The sequence below is a fragment of the Solea solea genome, chromosome 2 (assembly GCF_958295425.1).
Source record: "Solea solea chromosome 2, fSolSol10.1, whole genome shotgun sequence".
Lineage (NCBI taxonomy): Eukaryota > Metazoa > Chordata > Actinopteri > Pleuronectiformes > Soleidae > Solea > Solea solea.
The window spans coordinates 35351021-35367142 of record NC_081135.1 but is presented as its reverse complement, the minus strand read 5'-3'; the positions used below and the strand labels follow the sequence as shown (position 1 = coordinate 35367142).

Here is a 16122-nt window from a genome sequence, read left to right as displayed (position 1 = left end):
CAGAACAATAGAGAAACCCAGTGAGTAAAGTGTAGTGTAGTTTGGAAGTGTGCACATAGTGCTGCATGCAAAATCCCAGCCATGTGCAAGCACAACACACGTGGGAAAACTGAAAACCTGATGTCCTCAATTGCCTATAATGCATAATGTCACATATTTTGCCCAGAATATGTTATACATATTGCACAAGTCAATTCCCATGTGTTTTCTTCCCCTAAATTTCTCCGTCTCATTTATACTTATCATTGCACATTACCTTACATACATGTCCACAATGACTCTCTGTGACCAAGCTGTGATTTAAATAGTTGTTTTTGTTCTGCTTTTGTTTCTCCAACATATGACTCAGCAAAATCTGTGAGGATCGGGTCATTGATAATCTCATGTGCATTTTTAAGGATTTGTTGATGAATTTTGTAAAACTGGTATTTATGCAAATTAATATTAAGAACTTTTTGTTGGTTCTCTGTGGAAATGTTGAAATTTAAAGTTGCTGTCAGTGAAAAAGTTTTGTTATGATTTGTGGCAAATCTATGTTTTGGCTTTTATCTGAATCAGAATCAGATTGCTGAGCAACAACAGTTGTTCTCAAACAATAAGCACTGAGAATCACATTCATCCATGAATTTATGACCCACACTGTTTAAACTCATGTTTTTTTCACAAATACCTTCATGCAAGGCACTAAATTCATATCCTGTTTTACGTAGGTCGAGAGGTGATATACAATATTGGTATTTTATACAAAATGTGCTTAAAATGTATCGTTTTCACTTGATTTTATTTATTCTGCACAGTGCAATACATAAAAATGATGATATGAATATCTTGAATTAAATTCAGAGCAGTAACAATGAAAGTCAAAGTGTTGTTGATGATGTCATGATGATATCTGTAGTATTAAGCGTGGATAATCCTGAATGACTCTCTGCGTCAGACAGCTGTGTGTGTGTGTGTGTGCACCTGGTACTCCTCAAGTTTTGGGGAACTAAATAGTTTTACACTTTGTTCTGGGGACTTTTCTTCCTTATGGGGACAAACTACATTTTAAGATGAAGACATGTTTTAAAATTAGGTTTAGGTTAGGATTAGGCCACCAGTAATTCAGTCAATGCAGTGTTCTCTGAAGTAGGGCTGGGTATTGCCACCAATTTACTGAATTGATTTGATTCCAATTAACAAGATCTCAATTCGATTCAATCCACGATTCGATTTGATTATATTCCGATTTAATTAGGAATATTTCAGTTACAATACCACTCTTAGTTGGTTATGAAAACATTTTTACAGAATTAAAACGTTAATTATACAAATATTCCAAACAACTGGCATATGTAAAATATTTGTGTTTACACTAACAACAGAATCCAAAGTAGTAACATTTATGTACTTTTTATCGGACATGATCAACACACCCCTCCGGGAGCTGCCACCTTATCGTGTTAGAGGGGTTTGCGTGTCCCAATGATCCTAGGAGCTCAGTTGTTGGGGGCTTTATGCCCCTGGTAGGGTTACCCAAGGCAAACAGGTCTAAGGTGAGGGACCGGACAGAAAGCAGTTCAAAGACCTCTATGAAGAAGAAAACAAATGGACCGCACTCCACCTCGCCCAGACGAGGGTCACCGGGGGGGGGCATGATGGTGAGCACCCGGTGGTCGGGCCTGCACCCATGGGGCCTGGCCAGGCACAGTCCAAAAAGGCAACATGGGTCCCCCTTCCCATGGGCTCACCACCTGTGAGAGGGGCCATGGAGGTCGGATGCAGTGTTAGTTTGATGGTGGTTGAAGGCGAGGACCTTGGCGGTCCAACCCTCGGCTGCAGAAGCTGGCTTTAGGGACATGGAATGTCACCACTCTGGCAGGTAAGGAGCCTGAGCTGGTGCTGAAGGTTGAGAATTTCTGAATAGATATAGTCGGGCTTGCCTCGACACACAGCTTGGGATCTGGAACCAGTCTCCTCGAGAGGGGTTGGACTCATTTCCACTCTGGAGTCGCCCCTGGTGAGAGGCACTGAGCGGGTGTGGGCATACTCAATGTCCCCCAGCTCAGGGCCTGTACATTGGGGTTCACTCGGGTAGATGAGAGTGAAGCCTCCCTCTGCCTTTGGTTGGGGGGGATGGGTACTAACTGTTGTTAGTGCCTATGCATGGAACAGCTGTTCAGAGTACCCACCCTTTTTGGAGTCCCTGGAAGTGGTGCAAGAAAGTTCTCCTGTTGGGGATTCCTTTGTTCTGCTGGGGACTTCAATGCTCACATGGGCAATGACAGTGAGACCTGGGGGGTGTGATTGGGAGGAACCCCCCCCCCCCCCCCCCCGATCCGAGCCAGAGTGGTGCTATCTTGCTGGACTTCTGTGCTTGTCACGGATTGTCCATAACAAAAAACATTTTCAAGCATAAGGGTGTCCATATTTGCACTTGACACCAGGATACCCTTGGTTGTGAGTCAATGACAGACTTTGTGGTTGTGTCGTTAGACCTGCGGCCATATGTCTTGGATACTCGGGTAAAGAGAGGGGCGGAGCTGTCAACTGATCACCACCTGCCCTTTCACACATTTCAGATTGGACCTTGGACCCTATGGTCATTAAATGCCCGTGTGTACTTCGACTATGATGTGATTGACAGTGGACGTCACAGACGGGGACATTTTACTGGCCAAACTGAAAAACACATGGTGTCAACTTTGAGTAGAGGCAATGACACGCAAACATGCTGAGGGAAATAGGAGGTCCACCGAGAAAGAGATAAAATCCACTCCTTCAGGCAGAAGACTGGGCAGTGTTTTTTCTTGGCCTCACTGTAACGATGCAAACCCTTGATGAAGTGGACCTCTGTTTCCCACAACTCCTGAACGCCTCCTGCAGGAAGACGGCATTGCCTCCGTCTGTGTCCATGATCACTTACATCATGCTAACGTTTATTGGTCTGCTCACTGTGATTCTCAACCTGCTCGTCATTGTCTCCATCTCTCACTTCAGGTTGTTAAATATTTGTTGTTTTTTCATTTCAGAACTGTTAAGGATTATACAACAAATAATAATATGTATGTTACTCTCTTGCTTCTGCAGGAAGCTCCACACCCCCACCAATATCCTCCTCCTTTCTCTGGCTATCTCAGATTTTCTCGTGGGCTTCCTTATTTTCATTCAAATTTCGGCGATAGACGGCTGCTGGTTCCTTGGTGACTTCATGTGTCTCCTGTATTATGTGCTGATGTACATCATCACCTCTGCCTCGATAGGAACCATGATTCTTATATCAGTTGATCGCTATGTGGCTATTTGTGATCCAATGCATTACCGAACCAAAGTCTCTGAAAAAAGAGTTAAGATGTGTGTTTGTGCTTGTTGGGGGGGTTCGACCCTCTGTCACTGTGTGCTGCTGAGGAACAACCTAAAACAGCCAGGCAGCCTGAATTCCTGCATCGGAGAGTGTGTCATTCTAATCAGTAACATCTCTTCAGTCATAGACATGACTGTGTCCTTTATTGGTCCTGTCATTGTCGTCGTCATCCTGTATCTCAGAGTCTTTGTGGCGGTCATCGTTCAGGTCCGTGCCATGCGAGTGCGCACGGCAGCCGGTCCTCAACAGAGCTTGGTCAAAGTAAAGAAATCAGAATTGAAAGCGGCTCGGACTCTCGGTGTTGTTATTGTTGTGTTTTTATTATGCCTCTGCCCGTTTTTTTGCGGTACAGTGACAGGTGTGGATACCCTGCTCAGTGCATCCAGTAATGCATTTCTTTTACTTCTGGTCTACTTGAACTCCTGTTTAAACCCCCTGATATATGCCTTTTTCTATCCATGGTTTAGAAAATCTATCAAACTAATTTTTACATTTCAAATACTGAAGCCTGGCTCATCTGATTTCAAATTAATGTAAAGAGAAGAGAACTGATGAGTACTGTCTGCTTAGGTGGACTTTAGAATCTCTTCTATGCTTTGACCCTGAGTTTGGAAGTGTGCCCATAGTGCTGCATGAAATATCCCAGCCACAACACCCATGGGAAAACTGAAAACCGTATGTCCCTTATTGAATATCATGCATAATAAATGTCAGATATTGTGTCCAGAATATGTTATGAATATTGCACAAGTCAATTCCCAGACGTTTTCTGCTGTAAAATGTCAATTTTCCCATGTCATTTGTACTTTTATCACTGCACTTTAGCTTTTTTAACAGTATATACAGACTCTTTGTGACTGAGCTGTGATTTAACAAGTGACAGTTGTTTTTGTTCTGCCTTTGTTTCTCTGATCTACAACAGTTGTTCTCAAACAATAAGAACTGAGACTCACGTTCATCCATGAATTTATGACCCAAACTGTTTAAACTCATGTTTATTTCACAAATACCTTCATGCAAGAGTGATATGGCCCTAAATTCATATCCTGTTTTATGTAGGTCGAGAAGCGATATACGATGGTATTTTATACGAAATGTGCTTAAAATGTCTAGTTTTCACTTGATTTTAGTTATTTTGCACAGTACAATACATAAAAATGATCAAAGGGATATCTTGAATTAAATTCAGAGCATTCCATTTAATTAAATTCCGATTTGATTAGGAATATTTCAGCTACAATACCACTCTTAGTTGGTTATGAAAACATTTTTATAGAATTAATATGTCAATTATACAAATATTCCTCACAACTGGCATATGGATAATATTTGTGTTTACATTAACAACAGAATCCAAAGCAGTTCCATTAGTGTATGTTTTATTTAACATGACCAGCACACTGATCACGTGACATTCCAGTGTTACATTTAGTACCATGGTAGAATACATCAAATGCCATTACCTGTACTCAACAAAATACATGTATCTAAATAAATCTGAACAGCTGTCCAGTCCCTGAGAAAGACAGTAGAATAAATAAATTACATATTAACCAGCACATACATTTGCAGTATGTAATAAACTAGAATTCCAATTTATCCCAACACGGGGTTATCAGCTGTGACTATTTTACATGGAAAGAAGCAGAAAATCTGGTTTTAGTCATTGAAAGAACAATTTTGAAATAAACTCAAGCTCTGGACATTAACAAAGTGCAATGTGCATAAATAAAACTGATGTGTTGAGAGATGTTGAGAAATGTTCAACTATCCAAGTGACATTTTCAGCACCAGCCAATCAAATCATGCCTAAGCTGAAATACTATACAGTTAATATGGAGTTTTCAGATGAGGCCCTTCTCCCTGTTTTTAGTGCCCTGCTGTACATCCATGCACGGCACGTGTGGACCCAGTGTGCATCGTGCGCATGGCACGATTTGCATCATCAACGTGCAACGTGCAGGCTGCCCATGCATCCCAAGTTTGTGAACTGAACTTCTGTCCTACCGGTAGGTGGAGTATTAAGCCCCGTTAGCCAAGCAGAAAAAAAAATTTCGACAACAGAAGTTGTCGCCAAGGACAGGCATCCAAGCCACAACCGGGCGACCCACTCCCCTGCCCGACAGGCCTTTCAGCTGATGAGCCGCTCGAACCAGACGTGTCCGAGAGAGCTGTAGCAACGTTCTCTTCTTCTTTGGTAGGAGTCATATTCCAAACTTGTACCGCCACCCAATGATGAAGCCAGATACTACAGGACCCTGACGCACAAGTATACCAGGGTCCGCGCAATGTGACCCGCACTTCAGTGCACGCTGCATTTGCACAGAAGTATACCAGGGCCTGAAGTAGCAAACTAACCAGTCTAGGCAACGACAGTGCCAGTAATATGCTGGCAGCTGCCTGGAGACTTCCATTTGAACACCTACCCTACGTGACTGACTGACTGTGCTTTCATTCCATCTTAATTTAGTCATTAGAAGAAAAACTTTTAATTGTGAATAATTTAGATTAATGAATTTCAAAACGTGAGATTCACCATCCATCCATCTTCTACCGCTTTATCCTCCACATGAAGGTCACGGGGGGCCTTGTCACGGCTGACATAAGGCGATAGGTGGGGATTGACAGCCCTAATTATAAGCCTTGAGATAATGTATGTTGTGATTCAGTGCTATATCAATCAAACATGCCTGGCTACTTACTATCGTTTTTCATGTTTTCACAAGTTGCATCAGATTGGCCCCTGGACCCTTCAGTCATTAAATGCCTATATGTACTTCGACTATGATGTGATTGACAGTGGACGTCACAGACGGGGACATTTTACTGGCCAAACTGCAAAACATATGATGTCATGGTTGAGTGGAGACGATGACACGCAAACATGCTGAGGGAAATAGGAGGTCCAATGAGAAAGAAATAAAATCCACTGCTTCAGGCAGAAGACTGGGCAGTGTCTTGTCTTGGCCTCACTGTCAAGATGCAAACCCTCGATGAAGTGGACCTCTGTTTCCCACAACTCCTCAACGCTTCCTGCAGGAAGACGGCATTGCCTCCGGCTGTGTCCATGCTCAATAGGATCATGCACACATTAATCGGCCTGCTCACTGTGACTCTTAACCTGCTCGTCATTGTCTCCATCTCCTACTTCAGGTTGTTAAACATTTGTTGTCTGTTCATTTAAGAACTGTTCAGGATTATACAGCAAATAATAATATGTTTGTTACTCTCTTGCTTCTGCAGGAAGCTCCAGACCCCCACCAATATCCTCCTTCTTTCTCTGGGTATCTCAGATTTCCTTGCGGGTTTCCTTATTTTCTTTCAAACCTCGGCGATAGATGGCTGCTGGTTCCTCGGTGATTTCATGTGTGTTCTGTATTTCGTGCTGCAATATGTCATTGTCGGTTCCTCGATAGGAACCATGGTCCTCATATCAGTCGATCGCTATGTGGCTATTTGTGACCCAATGCATTACCGAACCAAAGTCTCTGAAAAAAGAGTTAAAATGTGTGTTTGTGCTTGTTGGGGGTGTGCGACCCTCTGTCACTGTGTGTTGTTGAGGCACAACCTGAAACACCCAGGCAGCCTGAATTCCTGCATCGGAGAGTGTGTCATTCTAATCAATAACATATCTTTAGTCATAGACATGGCTGTGTCCTTTATTGGTCCTGTCATTGTCGTCGTCGTCCTGTATCTCAGAATCTTTGTGGTGGTTATCGCTCAGGTCCGTGCCATGCGAGTGCACATTGCAGCCGGTCCTCAACAGAGCTCGGTCAAAGTAAAGAAATCAGAAATAAAAGCGGCACGGACTCTCGGCGTTGTCATCGTTGCATTTTTGTTATGCATCTGCCCATTTTATTGTGGAGTGGTGACAGGCGAGGACATCCTGCTCAGTGCATCAAGTGATGCATCAATTTTACTTCTGTTCTACTTTAACTCCTGTTTAAACCCACTGATATATGCCTTTTTCTATCCTTGGTTTAGAAAATCTGTTAAACTAATTTTTACACTTCAAATACTGAAGCCCGGCTCTTCTGACTTTATATTAATGTAAAGATAGCAGAGCTGATGATTATTATTATTATTATTTTTTTAAATGTAGGGATCTTAGAGAGCAATAGAGAAACCCAGTAAACAGAGTAAAGTTTAGTGGATTGAGGATTTGTTCTTGATGAATTTTTGTAAAACTGGTGTTCATGCAAATTAAAATTAGGACCTTTTTGTTGGTTCTCTGTGGAAATGTTGAAATTTAAAGTTGCTGTGAATGAAATAGGTTTGTTATGATGTGTGCCAAATCTGTTTTGGCTTCTATCACTGAGCTACAACAGTTGTTCATCACATTCATCCATGAATTTATGACCCACACTGTTTAAACTCATGTTTATTTCACAAATACCTTCATGCAAGGCCCTTAATTCATATCCTGTTTTATGAAGGTTGAGAGGTGATATACGATGTTGGTATTGTGTACAAAATGTGCTTAAAATGTCTTGTTTTCAGTTGATTTTGTTTATTTTGCACAGTACAATACATAAAAAGTATGATATGAATATCTTGAATTAAATTCAGAGCAGTAACAATGAAAGTCAAAGTATTGTTGATGATGTTATGATGATATCTGTAATATTAAGCATAGATAATCCTGAATGAGTTTCTGCGTCAGACAGCTGTGTGTGTGTGTGTGTGTGTGTGTGTGTGTGTGTGTGTGTGTGTGTGCACCTGGTATTCCTCAAGTTTTGGGGACCTAAACTTTTTATACTTTCATCATGGGGACTTGTCTTCATTATGGGGACAAACTACATTTTAAGATGAAGACATGTTTTAAAATTAGGCTGAGGTTAGGATTAGAATTAGGCCACTAATTCAGTCAATGCAGTGCTCTCCGAAGTAGGGCTGGGTATCGCCACCAAAAGCCCAATTTGATTTGATTTCGATTCACAAGGTCTCAATTAGATTCGATCCACAATTCGATTTGATTCAATTCTGATTTAATTAGAAATATATTTCAGTTACAATACCACTCTTAGTTGGTTATGAAAACATTTTTACAGAATTAAAACGTTTATTATACAAATATTCCGAACAACTGGCATATGGAAAATATTTGTGTTTACACTAACAATAGAATTCAAAACACTAACATTAATGTACTTTTTATTTAACATGATCAACACACACATCTCCGGGAGCCACCACCTTATCGCGTTGGAGGGGTTTGCATGTCCCAATGATTCTAGGAGCTCAGTTGTTATGGGCTTTATGCCGCTGGTAGGGTTACCCCAGGCAAACGGGTCCAAGGTGAGGGACCGGACAAAGAGCGGTTAAAAGACCTCTACCTCGCCTGGGTGAGGGGGGCATGATGGTGAGCACCTGGTGGTCGGGCCTGCCCCCATGGGGCCTGGCCAGGCACAGTCCAAAAAGGCAAAAGGCCTTCCCATGGGCTCACCACTTGTGGAAGGGGCCATGAAGTCGGGTGATGGTCGAAGGCAAGGACCTTGGTGGTCCAACCCTCGGCTGCAGTAGCTGGCTCTAGGGACGTGGAATGTCACCACTCTGGCAGGTAAAGAGCCTGATCTGGTGCTCAAGGTTGATAAGTTCTGACTAGATATAGTCGGGCTCGCCTCGACACACAGTTTGGGCTCTGGAACCAGTCTTCTCAAGAGGGGTTGGACTCGTATCCACTCTGGAGTTGCCCCTGGTGAAAGGCGCCGAGCATATGTGGGCATACTCATTCCCCCCCGGCTCAGGGCCTGTACATTGGGTTTCACTCTGGTAGACGAGAGGGTAGCCTCCCTCCGCCTTCAGGTGGGGGGATGGGTACTAACTGTTGTTTGTGCCTATGCATGGAACAGCTGTTCAGAGTACCCACCCTTTTTGGAGTCCCTTGAAGTGGTGCTAGAAAGTTCTCCTGCTGGGGATTCCTTTGTTCTGCTAGGGACTTCAATGCTCATGTGGGCAATGACAGTGAGACCTTTTCATCTCCATTGTTGAGGCAGCTGACCAGAGCAGTGGCCGTAAGGTGGTTGATGGCTGTCGTGGCGGTAACCACTAAACCCGTTGGTGGACTCCAGTGGTAAGGGATATCATCAAGCTGAAGAAGGACTCCACAGGCTGCTGATGGTACCGGCAGGCCAAGCGAATACAGCTTTTACAGCCATAATTATAACACTTACTACAGTACGTAAAGTGCCTTGGGATGTATGTTGTGATTCAGTGCTATACCAATCAAACATGCCTGGCTTCTTCCACGCGTTTTTCATGCCGTTTCACACATTGCATCAGATTGACCCCTGGACCCTACAGTCATGCAATGCCCATGTGTATTTCGACTATAATGTGATTGACATTTTACTGGCCAAACTGCAAAACATATGATGTCATGGTTGAGTGGAGACGATGACACGCAAACATGCTGAAGGAAATAGGAGGTCCACTGAGAAAGAGATAAAATCCACTACTTCAGGCAGAAGACTGGGCAGTGTCTTGTCTTGACGTCACTGTAACGATGCAAACCCTCGATGAAGTTGATCTCTGTTTCCCAAAACTCCTCAACGCCTCCTGCAGGAAGACGGCATTGCCTCCAGCTGTGTCCATGATCACTTACATCATGCTGACGTTCATCGGTCTGCTCACTTTGATGCTCAACCTGCTCGTCATTGTCTCCATCTCTCACTTCAGGTTGTTAAATATTTGTTGTTTCTTTATTTCAGAACTGTTAAGGATTATACAACAAAAAATAATATGTATGTTACTCTCTTGCTTCTGCAGGCAGCTCCACACCCCCACCAATATCCTCCTTCTTTCTCTGGGTATCTCAGATTTCCTCGTGGGCTTCCTTATTTTCATTCAAACCTCAGCGATAGACGGTTGCTGGTTCCTCGGTGACTTCATGTGTCTTCTGTATTACGTGCTGCAGTACATCATCACCTCTGCCTCGATAGGAACCATGATCCTCATATCAGTCGATCGCTATGTGGCTATTTGTGATCCAATGCATTACCGAATCAAAGTCTCTGAAAAACGAGTTAAGATGTGTGTTTTAACATAACCAGTATACTGATCATGTGACATTCCAGTGTTACATTTAGTACCAAGGTAGAATGCATCAAATGCCATTACCTTTATTCAACAAAATACATGTAACTAAATAAATCTGAACAGCTGTCCAGTCCCTGAGAAAGACAGTAGAATTCTAAATAAATTACATATTAACCAGCACATACATTTGCTGTATGTAATAAACTAGAATTCCAATTTATCCCAACAAGGGGTTATCAGCTGTGACTATTTCACATGGAAAGGTGCAGAAAATCTGGGTTTAGTTCATTCTATTTCTATTCTATTCTACTCTATTCTATTGAAAGAACAATTTTGAAATAAACTCAAACTCTGGTCATTAACAAAGTGCAAAGTGCATTAATAAAACTGATGTGTTTCAAGTTGGCATAGAAGTTTGGGATAGCCACTTCACTCAAAAGTTTGCATGTTGGCAAAACTTAGCATGTTTCCAACAAATTAACAGAGCTCTCAAGTCTCACACACTAAGCATGAGACACAGGCATTTCAATAAGCTCACACGCCACACATGACATTCCTCACTCTGAGGACATTTGCACGGAAGTATACCAGGGCCTTAAGTAGCAAACTAACCCGTCTAGGCACCGATTGTGCCCGTCATATGCTGGCAGCTGCCTGGAGACTTCCATTTGAACACCTACCCTACGTGACTGACTGACTGTGCTTTCATTCTCTCTTAATTTATTCATTAGAAGAAAAACAAACTTTTAATTGTAAGTAATCTAGATTAAAGAATTTCAAAACGTGACCGCTTTATCTTCTGCATGAAGGTCACGGTGGGGGGTGCGTGTCAATCTCAGCATAGAGCGATAGGTGGGGATTGACAGCCCTAATTTTAAGCCTTACTAAAGTATTCAAAGTGCCTTGAGATAATGTATGTTGTGATTCAGTGCTATACCAATCAAACATGCCTGGGTTCTTCTGCATGTTTTTCATGACTTCACATGTTGCAACAGATTGGCCCCTGGACCCTACAGTCATTAATTACCAATGTGTATTTCGATTATGATTTGATTGACAGAGGACGTCAGAGACGGGAACATTTTATTGGCCAAACTGAAAAACACATGAAATCATGCTGAAGTGGAGGCGATGACACACAAACATGCTAAGGGAAAAAGGAGGTCCAATGAGAAAGAGATAAAATCCACTGCTTCAGGCAGAAGACTGGGCAGTGTCTCTTCTTGGCCTCACTGTAACGATGCAAACCCTCGATGAAGTGGACCTCTGTTTCCCACAATTCCTCAACGCCTCCTGCAGGAAGACGGCATTGCCTCCGGCTGTGTCCATGCTCAGTTACATCATGCTGACGTTCATCGGTCTGCTCACTGTGATTCTCAACCTGCTCGTCATTGTCTCCATCTCCCACTTCAGGTTGTCAAATATTTCCTGTGCTCATTTCAGGAATGTTCAGGATTATTTGACAAATAATAATATGTATGTTACTCTCATGCTTCTGCAGGCAGCTTTACACCCCCACCAATATCCTCCTGCTTTCTCTGGGTATCTCAGATTTCCTCGTGGGCTTCCTTATTTTCTTTCAAACCTCGGCGATAGACGGCTGCTGGTTCCTCGGTGACTTCATGTGTCTTCTGTATTATGTGCTGGAATACATCATCACCGCTTCCTCAATAGGAACCATGGTCCTTATATCAGTCGATCGCTATGTGGCTATTTGTGATCCAATGCATTACCGAACCAAAGTCTCTGAAAAAAGAGTTAAGATGTGTGTTTGTGCTTGTTGGGGGGGTTCAACGCTCTGTCACTGTGTGCTGCTGAGGCATAACCTGAAACACCCAGGCAGCCTGAATTCCTGCATCGGAGAGTGTGTCCTTCTAATCAATAACATCTCTTTAGTCATAGACATGAATGTGTCCTTTATTGGTCCTGTCATTGTCGTCGTCGTTCTTTATCTCAGAGTCTTTGTGGTGGTTATCGCTCAGGTCCGTGCCATGCGAGTGCGCACAGCAGTCGGTCCTCAACAGGGCTCGGTCAAAGTCAAGAAATCAGAAATGAAAGCAGCACGGACTCTCGGCGTTGTCATTGTTGCATTTTTGTTATGCGTCTGCCCATTTTATTGTGGTACGGTGACAGGCGAGGACACCCTGCTCAGTGTGTCAAGTGATGCATCAATTATACTTCTGTTCTACTTTAACTCCTTTTTAAACCCACTTATTTATGCCTTTTTCTATCCCTGGTTTAGAAAATCTATCAAACTCATTTTTACACTTCAAATACTGAAGCCCGGCTCCTCTGACTTTAAATTAATGTAAAGAGAACAGAGCTAATGGGTATTTTTCTTATTTTTTTTTAAATTACAGAGCAATGGAGAAACCCAGTGAATGGAGTAAAGTCTAGTGTAGTTTGGCAGTGTGCACATGCTAAATCCCAGCCATGTGCAAGCACAACACACGTGGGAAAACTGAAAACCTGATGTCCTTTATTGCCTATAATGCATAATACATGTCACATATTGTGCCAAGAATTCAAATCTCACAAGTTTTCTGCCCCTAAATGTCAATTTTCCCGTCTCATTTATGCTTTTATCACTGCACTTTTTTACCATTATATACATATGCACAATGACGCTCTGTGACCGAGCTGTGATTTTAAATAGTTGTTTTTGTTCTGCTTTTGTTTCTCCAAGATATGACTCAGCAAAATCTGTGAGTGTCGGGTCATTAATAATCTCACATGCATTTTTAAGGATTTGTTCTTGATGAATTTCTCTGTGGATAATTAAATTTAAAGTTGCTGTCAATGAAATAGGTTTGTTATGATGTGAGGCAAATCTATGTTTTGGCTTCTTTCACTGAGTTACAACAGTTGTTCTCAAACAATAAGCACTGAGAATCACACTCATCCTTAAATTTATGATCCACACTGTTTAAACTCATGTTTATTTCACAAATACCTTCATGCAAGGCCCGAAATTAATATCCTGTTTTATGTAGGTCGAGAGGTAATATATGATGTTGGTATTTTACACGAAATGTGCTTAATATATGTAGTTTACTTAGTTTTGTTTATTTTGCACAGTACAATACATAAAAATGATCATATGAATATCATGAATAAAATTCAGTCACAATGAAAGTCAAAGTGTTGTCGGTGATGTTATGATGATGTCTGTAATATTAAGCGTGGATAATCCTGAATGAATCTCTGCGTCAGACAGCTGCGTGTGTGTGTGTGTGTGTGCACCTAGTACTCCTCAAGTTGTGGGGACCTAAACTTTTTTACACTTACATTGTGGGGACTTGTCTTCCTTATGGGGACCAACTACATTTTAAGGTGAAGACATGTTTTAAAGTCAGGGTGAGGTTAGGATTAATTAGACCACTATTAATTCAGTCAATGCAGTGTCCTCTGAAGTAGGGCTGGGTATGTCCTGAATCGATTTGATTCCTATTCACAAGGTCGCAATTGAATTCGATCAACAATTCGATTTGATTCAATTGTGATTTAATTAGGATTATTTCAGTTACATGAAAACATTTTAACCAAATTAAAACATTAATTATAGAAATATTCCTCACAACTGGCATATGGAGAAAATGTGTGTTTTCATTAACAACAGAATCCAAAGCAGTTACATTGATTTATTTTTTATTTAACATGATCAACACACCCCTCCGGGAGCTGCTACCTTATCGCAAACCCCTCCAACACGGAGGGGTTTGTGTGTCCCAATGATCTGAGGAGCTGCCCCAAGTAGGGTTACCCAAGGCAAACAGGTCCAAGGTGAGGGACCGGACAAAGAGCTATTCAAAGACCTCTGAAGAAGCAAACAAATGGACCGCACTCTACCTCACCTGGACTAGGGTCACAGAGGGGGCATGATGGCGAGCACTTGGCGTTTGGGCCTTCACCCAGGGGTCCCCCTTCCCATGGGCTCGCCACCTGTGGGAGGGGCCATGGAGATCGGGTGCAGTGTGATTTGGGTGGTGGTCGAAGGCGAGGATCTTGGAGGTACGACCCTCGGCTACACTCTGGTAGATGAGAGGGTAGCCTCCCACCACCTTCAGGTTTGGGAGGAACGGCCCCGCGATCCGAGCCTGAGTGGTGCTTTGTTGCTGGACTTCTGTGCTTGTCACCGATTGTCCATATCAAACACCATGTTCAAGCATAAGGGTGTCCATATGTGCACTTGGCACCAGGATACCCTCGGTTGTGAGTCAGTTATCGACTTTGTGGTTGTGTCGTTAGACCTGCGGTCAGTTGGCTCCAATGGCAAGGGAGGATGCTGGTAAGGCCTTGCAGACCTAAACATATTGTGAGGGTCTGTTGGGAACATCTGACGGAGTCCCCTGTCAGAAAGAGCCCTAATTATAAGCCTTACGACAGTATGTAAAGTGCCTTTGGATAACGTATGTTGTGATACAGTGCTATACCAATCAAACACACCTGGCTTCTTCCGCTCGTTTTTCATGCCCTTTCACATGTTATATCATGTGATTGACAGTGGACGTCACTGGCCAAACTCAAAATCACATGATGTCATGGTTGAGTGGAGACGATGACATGCAAACATGCTAAGAGAAATAGGAGGTCCACCGAGAAAGAGATAAAATCCACTGCTTCAGGCAGAAGACTGGGCAGCGTCTTGTCTTGGCGTCACTGTAACGATGCAAACCCTCGATGAAGTTGATCTCTGTTTCCCAAAACTCCTCAACACCTCCTGCAGGAAGACGGCATTGCCTCCGGCTGTGTCCATGATCACTTACATCATGCTGACGTTCATCGGTCTGCTCACTTTGATGCTCAACCTGCTCGTCATTGTCTCCATTTCCCACTTCAGGTTGTGAAGTATTTGTTGTCTCTTCATTTCAGAACTGTTAAGGATTTTACAACAAATAATAATATGTATGTTACTCCCTTGCTTCTGCAGGAAGCTCCACACCCCTACCAATATCCTCCTGCTTTCTCTGGGTATCTCAGATTTTCTCGTGGGCTTCCTTATTTTCATTCAAACCTCGGCGATAGATGGCTGCTGGTTCCTCGGTGACTTTATGTGTATCGTGTATTACGTACTGGAATACATCATCGTCTCTTCCTCGATAGGAACGATGGTCCTCATATCAGTCGATCGCTATGTGGCTATTTGTGACCCAATGCATTACCAAACCAAAGTCACTGAAAAAAGAGTGAAAATGTGTGTTTGTGCTTGTTGGGGGGGTTCGACCCTCTGTCACTGTGTGCTGCTGAGGCACAACCTGAAACTACCAGGCAGCCTGAATTCCTGCATCGGAGAGTGTGTCATTCTGATTAATAACATCTCTTTAGTCATAGACATGACTGTGTCCTTTATTGTTCCTGTCATTGTCGTCGTCGTCCTTTATCTCAGAATCTTTGTGGCGGTCATCTTTCAGGTCCGTGCCATGCGAGTGCGCACGGCAGCCGGTCCTCAACAGAGCTTGGTCAAAGTAAAGAAATCAGAAATGAAAGCGGCACGGACTCTCGGCATTGTTATTGTTGTGTTTTTATTTTGCGTTGGCCCGTTTTTTAGCAGTGCGGTAACAGGCGAGGACATCCTACTCAATGTGTCAAGTGATGCATTTGTCATACTTTTTTTCTACTTTAACTCCAGTTTAAACCCACTGATATATGCCTTTTTCTATCCTTGGTTTAGAAAATCTATCAAACTCATTTTTACACTACAAATACTGAAGCCCGGCTCCTCTGACTTTAAATTAATGTAA

General features: G+C 42.7%; 4 protein-coding genes across 4 annotated transcripts; all 4 read left to right on the top strand.

The window, feature by feature from the left end:
- Positions 1–2806: 2806 nt before the first annotated feature.
- LOC131455400 (trace amine-associated receptor 13c-like) lies at positions 2807–3880 on the top strand. Its single transcript, XM_058623007.1, has 2 exons — positions 2807–2979; positions 3070–3880. The coding sequence occupies exons 1-2, from the start codon at positions 2807–2809 to the stop codon at positions 3878–3880; spliced, it is 984 nt and encodes a 327-aa protein (XP_058478990.1).
- Positions 3881–6323: 2443 nt separating this feature from the next.
- Positions 6324–7397, top strand: LOC131455367 (trace amine-associated receptor 8a-like). The gene is made up of 2 exons (XM_058622948.1): positions 6324–6496; positions 6587–7397. Exons 1-2 carry the CDS (start codon positions 6324–6326, stop codon positions 7395–7397), a joined length of 984 nt encoding a protein of 327 aa, XP_058478931.1.
- A 4224-nt stretch (positions 7398–11621) lies between these two features.
- LOC131455354 (trace amine-associated receptor 8a-like) lies at positions 11622–12693 on the top strand. Its single transcript, XM_058622927.1, has 2 exons — positions 11622–11794; positions 11883–12693. The coding sequence occupies exons 1-2, from the start codon at positions 11622–11624 to the stop codon at positions 12691–12693; spliced, it is 984 nt and encodes a 327-aa protein (XP_058478910.1).
- Positions 12694–15048: 2355 nt separating this feature from the next.
- LOC131455421 (trace amine-associated receptor 13c-like) lies at positions 15049–16122 on the top strand. The gene is made up of 2 exons (XM_058623032.1): positions 15049–15221; positions 15312–16122. The coding sequence occupies exons 1-2, from the start codon at positions 15049–15051 to the stop codon at positions 16120–16122; spliced, it is 984 nt and encodes a 327-aa protein (XP_058479015.1).

Excerpts from the sequence above, each read along its gene's own strand:
- LOC131455400 (XM_058623007.1), top strand. The coding sequence starts at position 2,807 with ATGCAAACCCTTGATGAAGTGGACCTCTGTTTCCCACAACTCCTGAAC. Across the intron at positions 2,980-3,069 it reads GTCTCCATCTCTCACTTCAG|GAAGCTCCACACCCCCACCA; the intron begins GTTGTTAAATAT and ends TTGCTTCTGCAG.
- LOC131455367 (XM_058622948.1), top strand. The coding sequence starts at position 6,324 with ATGCAAACCCTCGATGAAGTGGACCTCTGTTTCCCACAACTCCTCAAC. Across the intron at positions 6,497-6,586 it reads GTCTCCATCTCCTACTTCAG|GAAGCTCCAGACCCCCACCA; the intron begins GTTGTTAAACAT and ends TTGCTTCTGCAG.
- LOC131455354 (XM_058622927.1), top strand. The coding sequence starts at position 11,622 with ATGCAAACCCTCGATGAAGTGGACCTCTGTTTCCCACAATTCCTCAAC. Across the intron at positions 11,795-11,882 it reads GTCTCCATCTCCCACTTCAG|GCAGCTTTACACCCCCACCA; the intron begins GTTGTCAAATAT and ends ATGCTTCTGCAG.
- LOC131455421 (XM_058623032.1), top strand. The coding sequence starts at position 15,049 with ATGCAAACCCTCGATGAAGTTGATCTCTGTTTCCCAAAACTCCTCAAC. Across the intron at positions 15,222-15,311 it reads GTCTCCATTTCCCACTTCAG|GAAGCTCCACACCCCTACCA; the intron begins GTTGTGAAGTAT and ends TTGCTTCTGCAG.